Genomic DNA, 22,049 nt, shown 5'->3' on the forward strand with positions numbered 1-22,049 from the left:
AGGCAGGGGCAGGAGCGCTCCCCCCCGCCCCGTCCCAAACCCTCCACCCCGCCCACGGAGCCCCAGCCCCAGGGCCGCGGCAGTGCTGTTGTGCACATGCACCTGCTGCTCTGGCTTCCCACCCTGGGGACCCTCCCCCTCGACTGAGGAGCGTCAGGTGTCTCTCCGCCCTCGCGTGGCAAGTCTGGGAACTGCACTCGTCCAATCGGCGCTTGCGGTGCCTCTGCCGCCCCTAGCGGCCAACAGTAGATGCTGCGGCTCGGATGGGACTCACGGACCCAGGGGCCCACCGGTAGCTTCATTCCTCCCCCTCCCCCCGCAAAGGTTGGGCGCTTTGCACGTGCCACCCGGCCCAGGGTGGCCTCACTTAACCGATTGGGCCTCTGGGGGCGCTCAGAAGTGGCTGAGGCCACTGTGGCGGGAGCTGCGCAGCGAGCTGACCTCCCAGGCGCTCCGGGTGAGACCCAGCTCTGCGCGGCCGCCCTTGGCACCCGCCCTCGGGGGCAGGAGGCGAAACAGTTGGCGCAGCACAGCCTGGCGCAGCAGGATGTACACCCAAGGGTCCAGGATCTGGTTCCAGGAGGCCAAGCGCACGGCCAAGAACAGCGGCCTCTGTAGGGAACTGGGGCTCCAGCCACCCACGGCCAGCGCCACCAAAACCTGCAGGGGGCGGGGGGGGGGGGGAGAGTGCGATGTGAGCACGGTGCTCAGGTGTCAGAGGAGGGGGTGGGGCTGGGGGAGGGGCTAGGGAAAGGCGTGGACGGAGTGGAGGAGGGTCCCAGCCAGAGGGAAGAATCCGAAGCCCCAGGTACCCGGGGATGGGGAAGGTGGTGTGGCTCGAGGGGCGCCTGCGCCCCTCACCAGCAGTGGGCTCCAGCAGATGCACGAGACCGCCGTAATGCCCAACAGCTGGCCCATCATCTCCACGTCGTGCTCGCGGGCCCGGCGCGCCGAACCGCCGCTCCGGGAGCCGCGGAAGGCGGCGGAGGCAGAAGCGATGGACGAGGCGGACGAGGCGGAGGCCGAGCGCGTTCCACGTGCGCCCCAGCGCCGGCGGCTGTCGGGGCCCGCGGCCTGGGGGAGCCCTCGGGAGCTGAGGCGGCGGCGCCAGCGGGCGCGCAGCAGGGCCAGGCCGCTGAGCGTGTTGCACACGAGGGCGGCGAGCAGCGCGGCCAAGCCGAGGCCGGCGAAGAGGCCGGCGAGCAGCGCCTGGCGCCAGCCGCCGGGGGGCCCCAGGCCGATGAAGCACCAGGTGCCTGGGTACTGCAGCTCGTAGCGGCCCACGCGCGCCAACGGCAGCAGCGCCACGGCCAAGGCCACGGCGGCCAGGGCGGCCAGCGCCAGGCGCGCGCGGGCCACCGAGACGCGTGCCGCGTGCAGCAGTGGCCGCGTGACGCCCACGCAGCGCTCCACGGCCATCCCGCAGCCCAGCAGCAGCGGGCAGAGGCCAAAGAAAACCATACAGCCGCCCAGGAAGTGGCAGGCGCCGCCGGCCGGCGCTCGGCCCGCCGCGTACAGACGCAGCACTAGCGCGCCCGGGATCACGTGGCCGGCCAGGTCGGTGGCCAGCAGGCTGGCGGCGAAGAGCAGGAAGGTGGCGGCCGAGCGGCGGCGCCGCAGGCGGCCCGCGGCCTGCGCCAGCAGTGCCAGCGCCAGCACGTTGGACGCCGCGCCCAGCGTCATGGAGAAGATGGGCAGCGCCGGGGAAGCGCCCGAACCCCCCGACGGCGGCGCGGCCGACGCGTTGGGGACCCCGGGCACCGTGCACGTGGTCGCCTCGCCGGCCAGGCTCAGGTTGAGGGGCCCGCAGGGGCTCATGTCGGCTGCCGGGGGCGCTGGGGAAGGAGGAAGCAGATGACAAAGTGGGGCCGGGCAAGGGGCCCTCTGCCCCGGGCAACTCCACGGGACCCTGGCCTCCGGGCATTGCTCGCTCGCTCTCTCTCTCTCTCTCTCTCTCTCTCTCGGTGCCAGGCACTTAAGAGCTCTCAACTCTCATTTTTACTTTACAGCATACCCCTGGCTCATGGCCGCACCCCCCCCCCCAGCCACCCACGTCGAATACACCTCGGATTCCACCTGCCTCGCTGCCCCAGTGCTATCCCTGTCGCCCACAAGCCCCATCTCTGTCCCCTACAGACCGGCCTCTGGCCTTGGGCACTGGCTCCGTCTGAGTGCCACTCCACCCCGTGGGCAGGCCCCTGCGCCCCACTCTGTCTCTCGGGCCCCTGAGCACCTCCTGGTCACCTATTCCACTGTTGCCCACCGCACGCCTCTGTCCTCTCTCCCTCTCTTCCCCAGGGCTTTGTGAAGACCCAGGACCCCGGCCCCCACTCGGTGATACCCTGGTGCTGAGGGCCGCCCAGCCCCTCCCTAGGCCAGGTGGGAAGGGTGGGGTGGTGTAGGGGGACAGACAAGACCAGAGAGGGCTTGAACGCGCAGAGGAGACCTCTGCCCCAGCCTTCCGTGCCCTCCCCGCGTCCCCACCAGAACCCCTGGGTGCGCGCAAGCCTCTTACCCGGCGAGGCCTGGGACGCCGGGTCCCCATCGCCCACAGCTCAGCCCTGCCGCGCCCGCTGCGCCCGGCCTCGCTCGCCGGCAGCCCGCTCCTCCCTCCCTCTCTTCCTGGGGCGGCTCCTCACGCCGCCCCGCCGGCCTCCAGGGGCCGCACTCCACCGCCCGCCGGCGCGCGCCTGCTGGGGGCCCGCAGGGGCAGAGACCCCCTTCTCTGTGCTCCCAGGGTGGGGCACAGCCCTCCACGAGAGGGGTGGGTCCTTGGGAGTTGGCCTGGCCCCACTACCACCCCAGCTCACCCCGTGACCCCTTCCCCTCCCTCCTGCAGAGGGCGGGAGCAGCCCCCTCCTCTTCCTGCCCCCCCCCCCCCCGTTCCAGCTTCTTGCCTGCCTCATTAATAAAGCGGATAAAATCTAAACATTGGAAACTGTGAGCGTCGCCCAAGGCAGGCGGAGGCGGCTGCGGGGGGTGTCGCTGCCCCTCCTACCCGCCCCCCCCCTACGCCAGGGGAGAGAGCTTCAGGGTGGAAGGAGTGCTGACCCCCTGCGCTTGCGCCTGCACCGGGCAGCAGTGCCCACCCCCCCACACACACACCGTGCCTGGCCAGAGCCCTCGTGGGTGCCCGGGTGGGTGGCGGTGGGCAGAGCCTTGGGAGGACCGGCTTGGGTGAAGTCCAGCCTGGGCAGCAGGGGCTCCGCCCACTATTTAGACAGGGGCTTAAGCCCCAGCCAGGGCCGCTGCCGGACGGGCGAGTCATACCCTTGGAAGGAGGGGGGAAGAAGTTCAAGGGCGCTGGGCCGAGTAGGGGGGAGGATCTTCGCCTGCCGGCGTCTGGGCTCCGTGTTAGGATGGCTTGGGGTGACACCTGGGCCACGCGTCCCGAGCCACACTCCTGACCCTGGCGAGCAGCGCTGGCTTCACCTGTTGCTTTGAGCAGGGTCACGGGTGCACGCGCACACACAGCCCGCGTCTGTGCTGTCACATGCTCGCGGCTGTCACATCCCTTCATGTCCTGAGTCCCAGCCACAGTCACATCCTGTCCCCGGCTCTGCAGCCACCAGATGCCAGCAGCACACCCCCGGAGATGCAATTACACCCCCAGCACCCGGAGGTGCGCCCACCACCCCCAGCCTGCCTTCCTCCGGCTCCCTGGGACGCAGCTCCAAGGGAGGGACGTTGGCACACTCCTTCACGTGGGGAAGACACCCTGGGCAGTGCCCAGCCATTCCCGGGGCCACTGCTTGCACCCTCATAGACCAGTGTCATCACCGCCCAGACACCTGTCCCAGCCTGTCCCAGCCCAGCTTTCCCTACACGGCAGGCGAGAGCGGGCTTCCAACACTCGGAGGGCAGCCCAGGGGGCCATCCGACACCCCCACGATTACCACTCCACGCCTGCCTGCACGCACGCCCAGCCCCCGTCTTTGGTACACAGTGGGGGGGGGAGCGGGCTGTGGGCTGTGGCTCAGGTTTCACCGTGGCTGCTGGGCTGCACCCCAAACATTCCTGCGGGAACCTCTTGGCCCGACTTCCCTCACACTTCAATCCTCTCTCTCTCCCCGCCCAGGTCCCTCCAGGTCTAGCCAGGGACCCCTCCACCCCCCCCGGCCCCCGCCTCTGATCGCCTCAATCTCCCAGGATGAAGTGGTTGTCAAAACAAGCACATCGGGTTTATGTCCCACGGGCGCTGGGGGGGGGGGAACCCTGCACATTCAGCCTCAAGTGGGGGGGACAGGCCCTCCCTCCCTACTCGTCCCCCCCTCCCCCAGGACAGCCTGAGGTCCATCCTGGTGCTCCCCAGGAGACAACAGTCCCAGCCCCACGGTTCACTGGCCTTGACCGAGAGAGACAGGGGGCAGGATCTGAACCGTGGGCCACGCCGGGAAGCTCCTGCCTTGCCTGGAAGACTGGTGGCCGGCAGCCACGGGCAGGAGGGAGGGTGGGAGCGCCCCCGGCCAGCTCCTAATTCAATTTGGCACCCTAGGGAGATGGATTTCAGCTGTCTCTTCCCAGCAGTCCTTCCCAGCCCTGCCCAGCCCCTCTCCCACCCCCAGAGAGACACAGACACCCAGGTCCAGCGCCAGATCGATTTTTTATGTTCCAGACAGCAAGTTCAGATACAAAAAGCCCACCGCCTCGGGCTGTGCCCCCCGCCATGGGGGGGCTGGGCCAGGAGGGAGACCCAGTGTGGAGGGGCAGGCGGGCTGGGGGTTCACAGCAGACTCCAGGGTGGCGAGAGGGGACAGGCATTATTGCATCTGAAGGGGGATGCCCCCCGCTCTGTATCCCCTTCCCCAGGAAACCCGCGACCCCCTGCTCCAAGCAGAACCCGAAGCCCCCAGGGAGAGGAGAGTGACCAGTTTGGCAGCGGATGGTGGAAAGTGTTGGGGGCGGGGTGGCCGCCAAGTTTGGCCCCGCCCTCCCTGTTGGCCTGACCCGGCTGAGGTAGGTAGGGAACCGGGCAGGAGAGGTGGGGGTGGGGCCAGGGTCCCCCAGACAGGCTGGGGAGCAGGGAAAGAGGTGGTACCGGCTGCAGTGGGGGCAGGGCGCTTCCCCCCCAACTCCCCAGCCCTCCCTGGTCCACCGTCCACTGCATCGTTGTTTCCCGGATGCTGGGGTGGGGGGCGTGGTGTCCCCAGAGAGGGCCCAGCCCCCCGCGCCAGGCCGGGCCCCAGTCCTCCCGCTGGGACCTCTAGTAGCGGCCGACCTTGGCGTCCCCAATGGCGCCCCAGACGTCAAAGACGAACTCATCCGGGAAGGCGAAGTCGCCGAGCCGCTCGTCCAGGGCCTCGGCCAGCTCGTCCGGGTTTCTTTTGTCTTTGCCCAGCTCCACCATGGTGGCTGCTGTGGGCAGAGGCCCCGATGCAGGTGTCGGCCTCCGTGCCCCCGCCCTGCCCTGGGAGACGCCCCACCCCAGGCACCCTCCACTCACCCAGCTCCGTGTCTCGGATGCCCATGTAGCTCTCCAGTAGGTCGTCCACCTTCTCAATCGCTTTCTCCTCGAAGGCCGAGGGCTGGCAGGGCGGGGATACCGCCACCACGTGAACGTGCACCCTTTCCGCCCCTCTACCCAGTGCCAGCCTCGCGGTCACCCCAGCATCGCTCCCATTGGACAGCTTGGGAAACTGAGGCCCAGCCGCACCCCCCCCCCCACTCCCCCAAGGCTGCTCCCAGGGAAAAGCCCCGCTCACCAGGTCCTCCACCGTGGCAGGACCCCGGGATCGGAGCCTCAGGGTCCCTCTGCCAGTGCCCAGCTGGGGGCCGGAGCCCGGGCGGCCGCTACCCGAGCGCTGGCCGATCATGTCTGTTGGGGCCGCAGCAGGAGAGGGCGGCTTGAGGACCCCCAGCCATCCAGGTCTTAGGACACACCCACCCCCAGCTGCAGAAGCGCAGGACCCCTGAGTTGGGCTTGGCATGGATAGGAGGTGACAACCAGGGATCAGGTGTGGCTAAACGCTGGTGCGGAGACTGGAGGGGCCCCTGACTGCTCGCCATAGCCCCCCTCCCCTACCCCACCACAGGGGCCTCGGGCCCATTCCTGAGAGGCAGTGAAGCCAGATGGAAAAGTCAGGACCGGGGCAGGCCAGGGTTGGGGGCGCTTGGCTGGGCTAATGGCTCCTGGAAGCCGGGCGTGGGGGCAACTTCCTCCTGGCGCCTGCCCTTCTCCCAGGCTGGGCTGGGAGCCAGCACCCCCTCCTGGGACCAGGCGGGGTGGGGCAGGGCGTGCGTGGGGGGGTGGCCCCTCTTTTCCCACAGTGGCAGGCTGGGCTTCGGGCGCCACCTGCTGGTGGCTCCTGGTCCTACAGGCCTAGGTCGTCTGTGTGCGTGGTGTGCGTGTTGGGTGGGTGGGTGGGTGTGTGGGGGGAGGGGGGCGGCAGCCGCTGGCTCACCAAAGGCCTTGCGGGGCTCCGTGAGCTTCAGCGTGAAGGTGCGGCCTCGGGGCAGCTCCTTGAGCAGCCGGGCCACCTCATAGTGCCGGCAGCCCAGCAGGCTCTGCCCATTGATGGCTTCGATCATGTCGCCCACGCTGATGAGTTGCATGTGGTCGATCACACTGCCCTCCTTGATGCGCTGCGGGGGCGGGGTGGGACGTGTTTAGGGGAGTGGTCAGGGGCGTGGCAGGCCCGCGGCCCCGCCTCCGGGCCGCGGAGGCCTCGCCCACCTTGATGAAGGCGTAGCCGGCGCCGTTGTCGGTGATGGTGAGCCCCAGCGCGTCCTCGGATTTGAACACCTCCACCTCCTTGCGCTGCCCCTTCACGTGGGCGAAGATGAAGTCTTCCAGGCCGATCTGGCCCCCCAGGAGCTTGTCCATGTCCACTTTGTGGGTGTTGAGTGTGCAGAACATCACCTGCGGGCAGAGAGCCTGGACCCGGATCCTCCCTCCGGCGGGGCCTCGGCCACGCAGACCCCGAGCCTACTTCCGGCTCAGTCCCGCTCCCTCCCTGCTGGGAGACCCACTGCACTGCACGTTCGGCTTCCGCCCCCAGAATGCACTGGGCGGCAGATTTCCCAGCTGGCCAGCGGCCCCCACAACCCACTGGGGCTAGGGCCTCATCTGAACTCGGTGAGACCTGTGGCCACCAGTTCCCACGCAATCCACTGGCCACAAGCCTCCCAGTGCCTGGTGGGAAGTCAGCTTCCCGCCGTGGCCCTCCCACAATCCACTGGGGCCAAACCTCCTAATGCCTGATGGGAAGTCAGAATCCATATGGAGCCCTCATCTCCCACAATCCACTGGGGCCCAGGTCTCCTAATGCCTGATGGGAACTCAATATTCAGCTGTGCCTATTAGCACCCCGCCCCGCCCCCCATAACCCACTAGGACAAAGGCCCCCTCCCAAGGCCTTATGGGAACTCAGCTTCCAGCCGGGGGGGGGGGGCAGCCCCCACAATCCACCGTGGCGCACGCTTCGCAATGCCTGACGGGATGTCAGCCCCAAGCCGCAGCCCTCACCTCCCACAAGCCCCTGGGGCCTGGCCCTCCAGTGCCGGCTGTGCGCAGGTGCACCTGCCACTACGACGCCCAGCAGTGTGTACCTCGGCGGCCGGCAGGCGGAAGGCCTCGGCGATCTTGCCGTAGAGCTCCTTGACGTTGGTGAAGCCCTCGATGCGGCCCGTGGGGCTGCCGTGCGCCAGCTGGGTGTGGAACACGAGGCGGGGCCGCAGGGCCGGCGGCGGCGGGGGCAAGCCCAGCTGGGGTCCACCCGCGCCGCCGCCGCCCAGGGGCCCCGGCTCGTCCACACCCAGCCCGCCGCGGCCCGGCTCGGCTTCCTCATTCTCCACCAGAGGCGGCGCCTTTTTCCGCCGCCCCAGTCCCAGCGGCATGAGCGAGGGGAGATCCGCTCCGGGGAGACCTGCGCGGGGCGCGGGAAGGGGAGTCAGGGCCAGGGCCCCCGGTATCCGCGGGCACCCCGCGCTCCACGGCTGCGGTGTTCGCCCGACGACAGGGAGAGACAAGTGACCCTACCAAGGACGGCCCGAGCTTTATCTGGACAGAGGGCATCTTCTCAGCCCTCCTTCCGTAGAACAGACATCAGTAGACGCTGGCTGAGTCCAGAGTGGATGAATGAGTGGGCCCAGTGCTGGCCAGCCAGCCGGTTCCAGTGCCTGGCTCTGGGGAAGACCAGGCGGTGGCCCCCTGGCCTTGTCACGCCAGCAAAGCACAGGCCGCCCCGTCCCACTCCGTGGTCTCTGCGTGGCTCAGTGCTCCCAGCCAGGTCAGCCCCGTGCCCATTTACCAGATGGGAACACGGCGGCTCATGGCCGATAGCGCGACTAAGCTCTGGCCGGGGAGCCAGGAGGGCAGGCGAGGGACCACACCCTGGGCGGAAGCCCCAAATGGCTGCAGCGAGAACCACCAGGGCTATGTCTCTTCCCAAGCCACGTGCACCACATGGTGGCCGCGCCCTGAGTGGCGCCTCCAGCCATGCTGCAGAGGGTGTGTGGCAGCCACAGGCGCTGTGGGGGCAGGGGTAAAGCCACCGCCTGCAGTGCAGGCATCCCATAGGGGCACCGGTTCGAGTCCCGGCTGCTCCACTTATGATCCAGCTCTCTGCTATGGCCTGGGAGGAAGATGGCCCAAGTGCTTGGGCCCCTGCACCTGTGTGGGAGACCCAAAGGAAGCTCCTGGCTCGGCTCCTGGCTTTGGTCTGGCCCAGCTCCAGCCATTGCGGCCATTTGGGAAGCAAACCAGTGCATGGAGGACCTCTCTCTCTCTCTCTCTCTCTCTCTCTGACTCTTCCATTCCAAATTAAAAAAAAAAAAAATCCTTAAAAAAATAAATAAAATATGTTACCTCCAAAATGAGAAGCAAAGTCCCTGACTATAGCTGGCATGTCCTGACGCACAGGTTGTTGACTGTGCAAAAGCCATGTGTCACGTGGGACTGGGGTTCGGCCTGCGCTCTGCCTGCCAAGCCGCATTCCTCGGTGTGATGAGGTGTGGGCAGGAGCCTGCCCAGAGGAGGGGCTGGGATTTGGTATTTTTTTTTTTTTTCTTTTTTAAAAAAGAGCTTTCTTTCTGTATCTGTTTGAAAGGCAGAGTGACAGGAGGCTGGGGGTGAGGGGAGAGAGAGAGAGAGAGAGAGAGAGGTCTTCCATCCATCGGTTCAGCCTGCAGGTGGGGCTGACCCAACCCTGGCTTTCGTGGGCATTTGGGGAGTGAACCAGCAGGTGGAAGACCCCCCCCCCAACTCTGCCTTTCAAATAAGTAAATAAATCTTTTTTTTTAAAGCTTAATTTTATTTTGGTACAAAACTTTTTTGGAAGCCACACTGGGGTTCAGGTCAGATTTCATTTTGCTGATTCCCTTGTGTATAGAGTTATTTCTATTGAAAAGGCAGAGAGACATCGGCCACCTGCTGGCCCACTCCCCACATGCCCACAGCAGCCGGGGCTGGGCCAGGCTGAAGCCCGGAGCCAGGAGCTCCATCTGGGCCCCCCATGTGTGTGCAGGGGCCCAGGCACTGGGGCCACCAATGCTGCTGACCAGGGTGCAGGTGCACCCCCAGGGCTGTTCGACTCCCAAGGCCAAGTTCATGACCAGGGCGCTGTGCCCTACGCAGAGGCTGGGTCAGCCACGCCCCTTCCTGAGGGAAGGGGCCGGCGAGGAGCCGCCCGATTCTAGTTCTCTGAGTCTAAGGGACTTCGGGCTACTTCGTGTACGCATGCGTTCGCTTGCTCATTCATTCACTCATTCATTCATTGGTCTGTCTCACCGAGACCAGCGCGGTCGCCTCTTCAGGGTCTCCCGGCTTCTGCCTTCACCCCCGTGGCTCGTATGAGACAGCAGCCAGAATGATCCTGCAAGAGGTGAGCAGGTTGCGGGAGTCCCGGGGCTCCCCGCTGGCCCACAGGGTCCCGAGGCCCCACCCACCCGCTCCCCACATGCCCAGCCACAGGGCCACAGTCCGGCCTTAGGGCCTTTGCACAGGCTGCTCTCTCTGACTCCGCCTCTGAGGGGGCGTGGCATCTTCTCAGCCCAAGGACGGCCAGAGTTTTATCTGGACAGAGGGCATCTTCTCAGCCCTCCTTCCATAGAACAGACATCAGTAGACGCTGGCTGAGTCCAGAGTGGATGAATGAGTGGGCCCAGTGCTGGCCAGCCAGCCGGTTCCAGTGCCTGGCTCTGGGGAAGACCAGGCGGTGGCCCCCTGGCCTTGTCATGCCAGCAAAGCACAGGCCGCCCTGTCCCACTCCGTGGTCTCTGCACACTTTGCCTCTCAGCGCGGAGCCTGGCGCACAGTAGGTGCTTATGTCGTCAGACACAAGGAAAGCGCCCCCCCCCCCCACCTGTTTCAGTCTATGCAGCTCTCTACTGCTTGCCTTTGCCTTTTTGTGAGCGGCGGCTCAGTAGTGAGGACCTGGCTCAGCACCCCTGCATCCCACATCCAAGGGCCAGGGTCAGTTCCCAGCTCTGCCTCTGACCCGGCTTCCTGCTAATGTGTGCCCAGGGGTGCGGCAGGCAAGGGCTCAAGGAGCTGGGTCCCTGCCACCCACAGGGGAGACCTGGATGGAGCTCCTGGCTCCTGGCTTTGGCCTGGCCCAGCCCCAGCTGTTGTAGGCATTTGGGAAGCAAACCAAAGAATGAAAGCTTGCTCTCTCTTGCTCTCACTCTCTCTCCCTTCTAAATAAAGAGAAGATAAGCAAATACATTTAAACATGTGGCTTTTTTCTTACTGATTTGCAAGAACTCTTTATATATGATGGATACAAGCCTTTCACCGGTTCTCCCGCCTTCCTACCCATAGCAGCCATTGCGGTCTAGCACACGGTAGGCACTCACTGAGTATTTGACAAAGCAGCCTACTCCCTCAAGTTATCCCACCAGGCTCATGACGCTAAAATAACAAATAAGAACCCAACTCTCGCCATCTCTCAGCACTCATGGGAGGCAGGGGGCTGTGTGGCTCGGAGCAGGGATCTTAACCTCTCTGAGCTCCCAGGAGCCTGGAACATTCCCGCTCCCAGCGCAGGCTGTATTGAGTGCTAGTGACTATTATTTGCAACAATAGCTAGGTCAGGCCCCCCGAGACCCCACTGCCCAAGACCCTGTGCACCTTGAGTGCTGGTCCATCCTTTCTCCACCCACAGCCAGCAGCCACCTTGCAGTGGGCCAGCTTCCAGGTCCTCACTAGTGCCAGGAGAGTAATGGTGGCAAGGAGATGGGGGTGTGGGGGGGACTCATTAGTCTGCCTCCCGGGCCGTGGGTTCAAATCTGGCCACTGCCACTTACCAGCTGCTGGCCGCGGGGCTGAGCTCACTTCGTTTCCTGGGGCCTCAGTTTCTCCATCTGAAAGGGGGAAAAAAAAAAAAAAAGGGTGGGAGAATTCCTGTCTCCTGGGGGCGGGGCTGGGGGGGGAACTGATGGGAATCCAGCAGACAAGATGGAGGAGTATGAAGACGCTGCAGCCGATCCCGACACCTCCTCCCCTCCCTGGCCCAATCAGCTCTCTGCCTATCCACATCTCACGCCAGGCCACCTCCTCCAGGCAGCATCCCGGGCTTGCCCCCCGCCTGTTGGAACCACGCCGTGGCCCAGAAGGCTCAGGCCCATGAACTTAATGACAGGCTGCCCTGCAGTAGCCTTGTAGCCACAAGGCTGTTAGGGAACTCTGGTTTGTTTTTTTTTTTTTTTTTTTTTTTTTTTTTTTTTTTTTTTTTTACTGTGTCTCTATTTTACAATGTAACCCAGGTCATACCTCTCCCCCCACTGTCCTGGGGCAGATCCGGGGCTTCTCCTCCTTGGGACCCACAGACCCCTACAAAAGTCACCACGGCTCTAGCTTCTGCCCAGACCACACGACTCGTGACTCCCAGGTTTGGTCCGGCCTCAAGCCCTGAGCTGCCCCCACCACCACCATGACCCCTGCCATGATTTGGCAGAGCTGGGTGCTCTGTGCCATCCAGGCCTCAGCTGCCACCCCCTCCCCACCGAGAGCAGTCCCTGGCCAGTGTCCCCGTCCACCCTGAGCACCAGCCGCTCTGATCTTGTTGGGTGGCTGCCTCTCCCTCCCAGTATTCGTCCTCCCCCAGGAGGAGCAGGGATTTTCGCCTCGGTCCTTGTGCCAAGGGTGGTGCCTGGCATGTGCTAGGCACTCGGGAAAGGTTTGCACAGGTGGGGGCTACGGTGCTATGGGCTGAGTCAAGGCATGGGACACCCACATCGAGTCCCAGCAGCTCCACTTCTGATCCAGCTCCCTGCTAATGCACCTGGGAAAGCAGTGGGAGACGGCCCAAGTGCCTGGGCTCCTGCACCCACGTGGGAGACCCAGAAGAAGCTCCTGGCTCCTGGCTTTGGATTGACTTAGCTTTGGCTGTTGCATGCATTTGGGGAGCGAACCGGCAGATGGAAGACCCCCACACACCCAGCTCTGCCTTTCACACAGATGAAAAAAATTAGCATGAAACAGAAGCTTTGTGGACTGAATGGCTGTCTCTGAGATCTTCAGGCTGCTTGCCCACAGCACACACGCACACGCACACATGCACACACAGAGGCACACGGGCGGACCTGTGCACCTGCTAACGGCCCTTGCCTCTCCATTCTTTGTTTCCCGTCCAACCTGAGCTCAGGAGGCAGAGGAGGTGCGGCCTTCATTCCCGAGAGGGGTCTCAGGTCAGAGGCGCGGGGAGGGGCGGGGTCCCAGGAGCAGAGGGAGGGGGCACCCCTCGTGCAGCCTGCCCCATCTCCCGCAGGGCCTTGTTCTGGCCAGGAGGAGGTGGGGGGAAGCCTCTGATTCACTCCAGAAAAACCGGCTCCTAAGTGTATCTAGGGAGAACGCCCACTTGCCTCACCCCAGCCCCCGACGGCCTGGGGGTGCGCGGGGGGGGGGGGGAGTGCACAGCAGGCCTCCAGCTCCTCCCCTCTTTCCTGGCTCCCTGGCCGCCCCCCTCCCGCCCTGCAGATGTCAACCTGTTCTCAGGACCCCAGCATTCAGCTTGAGGGACAGAGGGGCGGCTTCCTGTTTGAGCAGCTGCCGCCGAGGTGACCTCTGGGTGGGGGTGGGGGTGGAGGAAGCTCTGCCCAGCAGGTGCTGCCCAGATGACCAATACGGACTGGGGGGGGGGGGCGACCAGCAGGGGCCCAGGTGCTGGAACTCCCGGCTTCATGGTGGGGACTTGGCGTTCTGGCCTCAGGGAGGGGCCGTGGGTTGAGTCCTGCACCCCGTCGTCACCCAGGGGCTGTGTGGCCTGGGGCCGGTGACGCCACCCACCCTCTGGCCTCTCTGGCCTCTGCCACCCCTCGCCCCTCGAGGAAGTTTGTTTGGATCCGCAAGGCGAGCGCTCAGCGAAGTACCCCCACACCCCGCGGTGACTTTCCAAATTATTCGGATTCTGGTCCACACCCCGGTCCTCCCGGAGACCCCCGTCTGTCGCTCCCTCCCCCCAGCCCCCATCAGGCGCTGCGAGGATTCGGGGAGACCTCTCCCCTCCCCAACTCGGGGTGGGGGGGAGGCAGAGGTCGCAAATCCTGACTCCCGCGCGGGACTGTCCAGAGAGGTGGTGGCTGCGGGGAGCCGGGGACCCCAGCCCCAGTGGGAAGGGGGTTGGGCATCTCCGCCCCCAGCCTAGACCCCCCACCCCACCCCCACGGGCCCACCTCTCCCCCCGCACGATCGGCAGGATCCTCGCGAGCCCGCGACCCCCTCCCCAGGCCCGCGCCCGGCACCGCTGCCCACCCGGCCCGGAGGGGCCGCACCCACGCGCGGGGGAAGAACTCACCTGAGCCGCCGCCCCGCGCGCGCGCCCGCCTCGGCTGTCGGCAAACTCCGGCTCGGGGCCCCTCCCGCAGCGGCGGCAGGGGGCGGGGCCGAAGCCGGTGAGGGCCAATCAGCGGCGGCCTCCCCGCTGCTAGCGGCCAATAGGCGCCGCCCCGCCCTGACTGGCGCCGACGGAAACATTCCAGAGGGCTCCTTCCCGACTCCACCTCCCCCCGCACCCGTCGCAATGGGCCGTTCCACCCCGCCTGAGCCGCGACGGGCTGTACCACCGCAGCGCAGCGGTAGGGGGAGCCGGGTCTGGGCCGCGGCCAATCACGAGGGAGAAAGGAGGCGAGCGGCCAATGGGAGGCTGGGACTCCCGGACCACGTGCTGTCGGGGGAGCGTCCGCCTTGGGGGTGCCCCGAGTGTCCAGAGGCTGGGGCTGGCCGTGGGAGTCAGGTGACGGGGCCGAGTTTCGGTGGGGGGCGGGGAGGGTGCCAGCTCCCAATGCCCAGAAAAGCCGAGACTTCAAGAGATCTGAGTAAGGGCCGGGGGGCTCGGCCCCCTGTGCCCCAGGCCGGTCATCCTGGGAGCGAATGAAAAGATGCATTGATCACAGGCTATAGCAGGCGGGGGGGGGGGGGGGGAGCCGACGTGAATAGGGAGGGTCCCGATTGTCCCCGCTTCCCCGGGGAGGACAATGCACAAAGGCATTCATTCATTTATTCCATCAATCATTCATTCATTCACTCATCAAATATTGACTGTGGCCCCCTGGGTGCGTACCAGCCGCGGTCCAGCCTCTGCGGACGGAACAAGGCGCCTGGTGGGGCGAACGGCGGCCGGGCAGGCAGAGAACCTTAGGATGGGGGTGATGTCGCGGCCGCCTGAGCGACCGAGGCAGTGGGGATGAGAGGCGGGGGCGAGGTAACCCGCTCACTTGTTGGGGCCGTGCACCTGCTCTTGGGGTCCCCAGCCAGCTCAGGGAGCTCAAGGTTTCATGATTCTAAACATCGATCGATGGATTGATTTGAATTTCCATCTGTTGGTTCAAACTCCTACAACAGCCCAGGCTGGGCCAGGATGTAGCCAGGAGCCTGGAGCTCCATCCGGGTCTCCCACTGGAGGTGGGGGGCAGAGGCCCAAGCAGTTGTCCAGGCCGCGAGCGAGCAGGGAGCTGGAATGGGAAGTGGAGCAGCTGCACCCCAACACTGACCCGCCGGCACCTCCTCCGTCTGACTGGGTTGGGGGGAAGCCACGTCTCTCTGTTTAGCCACACACAGACACACGCACACAGCCGGGGCCGGCGCGCTTGAGGTGCTCAGCAAAGCTGCAGGGTGAGAGGGCCGATGCGGAGATAATCGCGCCCCGATGGCTTGTGGCTTCTAAGATTTCTCAGGCAGGCACGCGTCCAGGAAAACAGAGACGCAAATGCACCTTGCAGCTGGCCTGGGACACTCAGTTCCACGGGACGAGTTCAAGTTCAAGGCCAGAGACTGGAAGGTTTGCTGTCTGTCCTGCAAGTGCTTCTTGCAAGGCGGGGCGGGGAGGGACTTCTCGCCTTGTCCACCCCCCCCCCACCTGGGCTCCCTGGGACCACCCTGCTCTTTGCAGTCCCCGAGGGGGAGGGAGAGGGTTGGGGGGAGAGCAACTGCCAGGCTCTGAGCTTCCCTGTTGCGGGCTGCCTGGCTGGCCAGCCCCACCCAGCTGGCAAACACCGATACCCGGGGTGACAGGGCCCAGCTATTGTCCTTCTCTTCCTGTTCTGCCAGGATCGGTTGCCTTGGCTGGGCCCGTGTGCTCCACTGGGACCTCTGCCCCTGCTTTATGTGAGCACGGCAGACCCCAGATGCACCTGCAGAGTGCACGGTGCGAGGGTGCCCAGGGCAGGATGGCCTGGGGCTGTGAAGTCCAGAGCTGGAATCTACCAGCCTCCTGTTGACGGATGAGGGGGTGCCTGGAGAACAGGGGACAGGATTGCATGGCGTCCCCACTCTGCTTTTTTTTTTTTTTTTAATTTAATTATTTCAAAGCCAGGGTGGGAGAGAGAGAGAGAGAGAGAGAATCTTCCATTTGCTGGTTCATTCCCCAAATTCCCACAACAGCCAGCAGTGGGCCAGGTTGAAGCCAGGAGCCAGGAGCTTCTTCTGGGTCTCCCACATGGGTGCAGGGGCCTAAGCACTTGTGCCATCTTCCACTGCTTTCCCAGGCCATAGCAGAGAGCTGGATGGGAAGTGGAGCAGCTGGGACTCAAACCAGCACCCCTATGGGATGCCAGCACTGCAGGCGGCCTCTCCCCCCTAAACTTCCAATTCCAACTTCGTGGATGTTTTTGGAGTACCTCGTCCCCAGTGTTTGATAGTCCCACTGCCAAGTGCACAGGCTGTGCTCAGTGGAAACCCATGGGCAACCACATGAGCCGAGTGCTGGCACCTTAGCTGGGTGATCCAAGAGCCCTCCCTCCCCCCATGCCCCTGGGTGCTGAGAAGGACACACACACACATACACACACTTGCACACACATGTACATGCACACACGCACACACATGCCTCTGTCCTGAGGACTGAACCTGACCCTCATCCTGGGCGCCCATCCAGATGGGGCCAACATTCATTCTGCCGGCCTGGACCCTCCTTAAACAGATGGAGGTCATACAACGCAATGTCAATCAACAAATGTCAAAGTCAATGTCAATCAACACATCCCGCGGACAGTTGAGTGACTGCGAAACCCTGAGCTGTGCTAGACTGGGGGACACAAGAAAACCATCGCTGAACTGCTGGGGCTTTGTCCCCTCTGGGACTCTCCCTGGGGCTTAATCCCCACGGTGAGGTATTAGGAGGGGGGATGCTTAATCGGACTAAGATGCTTACAGGTGGGGGTGGCTGGGGTTACTTGAGGTCATCATCACGGGTGCTTGGCTGGGATGGAATCCTGCCGGGTCTGCAGGATGGATGGAGGACACACAGCAGGGAGAGAGAGAGAGAGAGAGAGAGAGAGAGAGAGATCTTCCATCTGCTGGTTCGCTTCCCAAATGCCCACAACAGCCAGGGCTGAGCCAGGCTGAAGCCAGGAGCCAGGAGCTCCATCCAGGTCTCCCCGACATGAGTGGGCCGTCTTCTGTTGCCTTCCCGTGTGCCTCAGCAGGAAGCCGGATGGAAAGCAGAGGACAGGTTACCTCGTCCAAGGGGCAGGAGTTTAGCCTACCTGTTGAGGGGCCAGCATCCCACGTTAGAGTGCCCTTTTTTCATTCCCAGTTCCGAATCCCAAGTCCAGCTCCCTGCGCGTGCGCACACCCTGGGAAGCAGCAGGCAATGGCTCAAGTGCTTGGGCCCCTGCCACCCACGTGGGAGACCCGGATGGAGCTCCTGGCTCCTGGCTTTGTTGCAGCCATTTGAGGAGTGAATCAGTGGATGGAAAATGGCTCTCCCTCTGTCGACCTCTCCTTCTCTCTCTCTCACTCTGCCTTTCAAATAAAATAAATTAAAAAAATTTAAAGGCCGTACATCTTGGATCCTTTCCCGCAGTCTCTGACCCTACCCAGTCCCTGACTGAGCCTCTCACCTGGACCAGTGAGGTGCCTTCCACGGGCTGTTCCTCCCGCAGCCACCAGAGGGCGCGCGTGAGCGCCAGAGTGAGGTACACCCTGCTTCCTCTGCGGAAGACCCCCTGTGAGTCCACGTGCCCTTACGGAACCCGAGTGTTTCTTCTCGGGGTAGAGCCTGTCTCCATGGAGGGCCGGCATCATCTTCCCAAATAAAAGCGGGCCCCCGTTTTGGACAAACCACCCAGGTGCCTGTTCAGCCTTCTAGGAGAAAGCAAACATGCCTGGGACCCTCCTGGCTCAGGCCTGCCCCAGCAAGGCACTGCCGCCTGTCCTGGCCTCATCTCTGGAACTTTCTAGAAGGTTCCACCTCGCTCCCTCTGTTCCAGCCACACCAGGCCATAGTGGGGACCGTGCAGTCCCCAGGTCTGCCTGGCCAGATCTTGGCCTGGTGTGTGGCAGCGGGAGGGAAGCGGGGTCTCCCTGCACCAGCCCAGCCCTGTGCCCCCACAAACTCCTGTTTCCTGGGCCCCTGTGGCTGGGGCCTGCCCCAGGCCTCCTCCCTCCAAGCTCTGCCCATAAGACCTCCCCTGGACTGGGGCAGTGAGCTGAGTGTTGACCGCTCTACGAGACCATCCGTGTCCTGGAAGCTGGGATGCTGACCTTATTTGGAGTGGGGGCGGGGTATGGGGGAAGAGGCCTTTGTGGATGAGCTCATCCTGGATTAGGGTGAGCTCAGGAATCCCATGATGAATATGCTTGGAAGAGACACAGAGCCTCATGGGGGGAGGGCCCCGTGACGACAGCCACCCAGGGCTCCAGATGGGTCGCAGGCTCCCCGCTCCCGGCCCTGGCCACCCCAAGCATCTGAGGAATGAACCAGCAGGTGGAAGATCCATCTCTCTCTCTCTTTCTCTCTGTTACTCTGCCTTTCAAATAAAATAATTAAAAAACAAAAAATTCCTCCTGACTTGAAGCTGTCCGGTTGTGGGATTTGGGGTGATGGCAGCCTCAGGGGAGTGAAAGCTCCGAGTCTGCATTGCCCAAGAGACTGAGGGCTGCACGGGGGCCGCGGCTGCTGTCGGACTGGGTGTGGGGAGAGCCCAGCCCTGGCTTGTCGGTCAGGCGCTGTGCCCAGTGAGTCATCCCTGAGCCATGTGGGCAGCGGAGGTCCCCACAAAGCAGGGGCTGTGGCTGGAGTCCCCGCCAATGCTGGTTTCTCCTTGGTGGGACAAGCTGGGGCTGGGGGTGGGGGTGGGGTGGGGGACCTGCCCCAGGGGCACCAGCAGTAGCCGATGGGCCTGTCTCTGCACACATCTTGCCCTACAGAGTCACGGGTGTGGGGTGGGTGAAGGGGGTGGGCAAATGACGCAGGTGAATCACTTGGCCATGTTAATTATTCATTCAACAAACACTCAGAGGGGGAGAGAGAGAGTTCTAAGAGTTGGGCGTCCCTGCAGCCATGGGGGTTGCAATGCTGATTCAGGTTGTAGTTGGTGACCTCCCGGGGACTCGGAGTTTGCCTGGGCTGGGGGAACCCTGGAATATGGCCCTGCCGTTGTCTCTCCTCCTCCCCCACACCACCAAGGGGGAAGGAACTACAGAGGTTGAGGGCCCAGAAGCCATCAGAGTCCACCCCAACTCGGGTGAACACGGGATCTGCGGGCCGGGAAAGTGTTCTCAGCTCCATGGGAGCCAAGGCTGTGAGCATGAGGGGCTCGCCTTTGGTACAACAAGGAGATGCCGGGGGCAGGTGTGGCCTGCTGGGTCGGGATGCCCCAGCTGCATGTCAGGACTCCTGCTTTGAGTCCTCACCGCTCTGCTTCTGATCCATCTCCCTGCTGTGGCCTGGGAAAGCAGTGGAAGATGCCCCAAGTCTTTGGGCCCCTGCACCTGTGTGGGAGACCTGGAAGAAGCTCCTGGCTCCTGGCTTCAGCCTGGCCCCATCCCCCTCACCATTTGTTGTGTCCATTTGGGAAGTGAACTGGCAGATGCACGATCTCTGTCTGCCTCTGCTGTGCTGTCATCCTGCTTTTCTTTTTATAAGTTTTGTTTTTAAAGATTTTTTTTATCTATTTGAAAGACAGAGTTGCAGAGAGAGGTAGAGACAGAGAGAGAGGTCTTCCATCCACTGGTTCACTCCCCAGATGGCTGCAATGGCCGGAGCTGCACCGATCTGAAGCCTGAAGCCAGGAGCCAGGAGCTTCTTCTGGGTCTCCCATGTGGGTGCAGGGGCCCAAGCACTTGGGGCATCTTCCACTGCTTTCCCAGGCCATGGCAGAGAGTTGGATGGGAGGTGGAGCAGCTGAGACTCGAACTGGCACCCATATGGATGCTGGCACCGCAGGCCAGGGCTTTAACTCACTGTGCCACAGAGCCGCACCCCCTCTGCTTTTCAAACAAATGAATCTTTTCAGAAAGTTGCAAACCCTCTACCCACTAGTTGTATTTTCCTCCATTACTCTCGGCCTTAGCTAGCATACTAGATATTGAATTTGTCTCAGCCTGTTTTCTTTCCATCCTGGCTTGATCCTCAGCTCCACAGGGACGGGGATTTTTTTCCCCCAGTATGATTCACTGCTGTGTTCCCAGCATCCACAACAGGGCTGGTATACAGTTGGCACACAATAAATGCTTACTAAGTGGATGCTAATTAAGTGACAGGCACTGACTGTTCTTGTTATTAGTGGTAGGGGAGGAGAGCTAATATTTCAGGAGCCCTGGAGAAGATTTTCTGCCTGGAGCTTTAGAATCACACAGGGAGGGCCAGGACAAGCTCATCACTTCATTCCACTTCCTGGAGAATGTCTGAAGTCCCCTTGTACTTTTTTTAAATTTATTTAATTGAAGGACAGAGTTACAGAGAGAGAGAGAGAAAGAGAGAGAGAGAGAGAGAGAGAGGTCTTTCATCTGCTGATTCATTCCCCAGATGGCTGCAATGGCCAGAGCTGCGCTGATCTGAAGTCAGGAGCCAGCAGCTCCATCTGAGTCTCCCCCATGGGTGCAGGGGCCCAAGTACTTGGCCGATCCTCTGCTGCTTTTCCTAGGTGCATCAGCAGGGAGCTGGATTGGAAGTGGAGCAGCCGGGACTTGAACCAGTGCCCGTATGGGATGCTGGCGCTGCGGGCAGTGGCTTTACCAGATATGCCACAGCACAGGCCCCAGCATCTCCACCATCATTTGTCACGTTTTCCAAAAGTCACTTGCCCAGGACACAGCAGCAGAGAGCTGCAGCCAGGATTCAAACTCAGGACTGCCTTCTTCTTCTCCTTCTCCTTCTCCTTCCCCTTCCCCTTCCCCTTCCCCTCCTTCTTCTTCTTCTTTTTTTTTTATTTATTTTATTTATTTTATTTTTTTTTATTTTTTTGACAGGCAGAGTGGACAGTGAGAGAGAGACAGAGAGAAAGGTCTTCCTTTTGCCGTTGGTTCACCCTCCAATGGCCGCCGTGGTAGCGCGCTGCGGCCGGCGCACCGCGCTGTTCCGATGGCAGGAGCCAGGTGCTTCTCCTGGTCTCCCATGGGGTGCAGGGCCCAAGCACTTGGGCCATCCTCCACTGCACTCCCTGGCCACAGCAGAGAGCTGGCCTGGAAGAGGGGCAACCGGGACAGGATCGGTGCCCCGACCGGGACTAGAACCCGGTGTGCCGGCGCCGCAAGGCGGAGGATTAGCCTAGTGAGCCGCGGCGCCGGCCTCTTCTTTTTTTTGACAGGCAGAGTTAGTGAGAGAGAGAGAGACAAAGAGAAAGGTCTTCCTTCCGTTGGTTCACCCACCAAATGGCCACTACGGCCGGTGCACTGCGCTGATCCGAAGCCAGGAGCCAGGGGCTTCCTCCTGGTCTCCCATGCAGGTGCAGGGCCCAAGCACTTGGGCCATCCTCCACTGCCTTCCCAGGCTACAGCAGAGAGCTGGACTGGAAGAGGAGCAACCAAGACTAGAACCTTGTGCCCATATGGGATGCTGGCACTGCAGGTGGAGGATTAACCAAGTGAGCCATGGTGCCAGCCCCCATGGACTTCCCACTTTAAAAAAAAAATCATTGGCTGGCACCGTGGGTCAACAGGCTAATCCTCCGCCTTGTGGTGCCAGCACACCGGGTTCTAGTCCTGGTCGGGGCGCTGGATTCTGTCCCGGTTGCCCCTCTTCCAGGCCGGTTCTCTGCTATGGCCTGGGAGTGCAGTGGAGGATGGCCCAAGTGCTTGGGCCCTGCACCCCATGGGAGACCAGGAGAAGCACCTGGCTCCTGACTTCAGATCAGCACGGTGCACCGGCCGCAGCGTGCCGGCCGCGGCGGCCATTGGAGGGTGAACCAACGGCAAAGGAAGACCTTTCTCTCTGTCTCTCTCTCTCACTGTCTAACTCTGCCTGTCAAATTTTTTTTTAAAAATCATTTATTTGAAGGGCAGAAAGAGAGAGAGAGAGAGATCAATAATCTCCCAGCACTCCCTAAACACCTGCACCAGCCAGGCTGAAGCCAGGAGCAGGTGACTCCATCCGGGTCTCCCAAATGGGCGACAGAGACCCAAAGAGAGCCAGGATCAAACCTCGGCATTCGGATGAAGAACGTGGGTGTCCTGAGCCGGGGACAAACACCTGCCCCTTGGGTTGCCCAGTCTGGGGCCCAGGGACCACCGCCTTTATAAGGCAAGTGCAGCAGGCTAAGCCACTGCTTTGCAACACCAGCACCCCGTGTCAGAGCAGTGGCTGGCATCCCCGGCTGCTCTGTGTCCAATCCATCTCACTGTTAATGTGCCAAGGAAAGCAGCAGTGGGTACCCCAAGTTCCCCTGGGGTT

General features: G+C 62.9%; 2 protein-coding genes across 2 annotated transcripts; both read right to left on the reverse strand.

Annotated features, from left to right (window-relative positions):
* Window positions 1–35: 35 nt before the first annotated feature.
* On the reverse strand, window positions 36–2,590 carry PTGER1 (prostaglandin E receptor 1). Its single transcript, XM_062178700.1, has 3 exons — window positions 2,516–2,590; window positions 862–1,835; window positions 36–660 (listed from the first exon to the last, which is right to left on the reverse strand). Exons 2-3 carry the CDS (start codon window positions 1,816–1,818, stop codon window positions 394–396), a joined length of 1,224 nt encoding a protein of 407 aa, XP_062034684.1. The 5' UTR covers window positions 1,819–1,835; window positions 2,516–2,590; the 3' UTR covers window positions 36–393.
* A 1,999-nt stretch (window positions 2,591–4,589) lies between these two features.
* Window positions 4,590–13,791, reverse strand: GIPC1 (GIPC PDZ domain containing family member 1). The gene is made up of 9 exons (XM_062178702.1): window positions 13,734–13,791; window positions 11,245–11,301; window positions 9,728–9,812; window positions 7,549–7,865; window positions 6,674–6,859; window positions 6,402–6,582; window positions 5,703–5,815; window positions 5,444–5,525; window positions 4,590–5,355 (listed from the first exon to the last, which is right to left on the reverse strand). The coding sequence occupies exons 4-9, from the start codon at window positions 7,834–7,836 to the stop codon at window positions 5,204–5,206; spliced, it is 1,002 nt and encodes a 333-aa protein (XP_062034686.1). The 5' UTR covers window positions 7,837–7,865; window positions 9,728–9,812; window positions 11,245–11,301; window positions 13,734–13,791; the 3' UTR covers window positions 4,590–5,203.
* Window positions 13,792–22,049: the final 8,258 nt, after the last annotated feature.

This window comes from Lepus europaeus, chromosome 20 (genome assembly GCF_033115175.1).
Source record: "Lepus europaeus isolate LE1 chromosome 20, mLepTim1.pri, whole genome shotgun sequence".
In the NCBI taxonomy this organism is placed as follows: domain Eukaryota; kingdom Metazoa; phylum Chordata; class Mammalia; order Lagomorpha; family Leporidae; genus Lepus; species Lepus europaeus.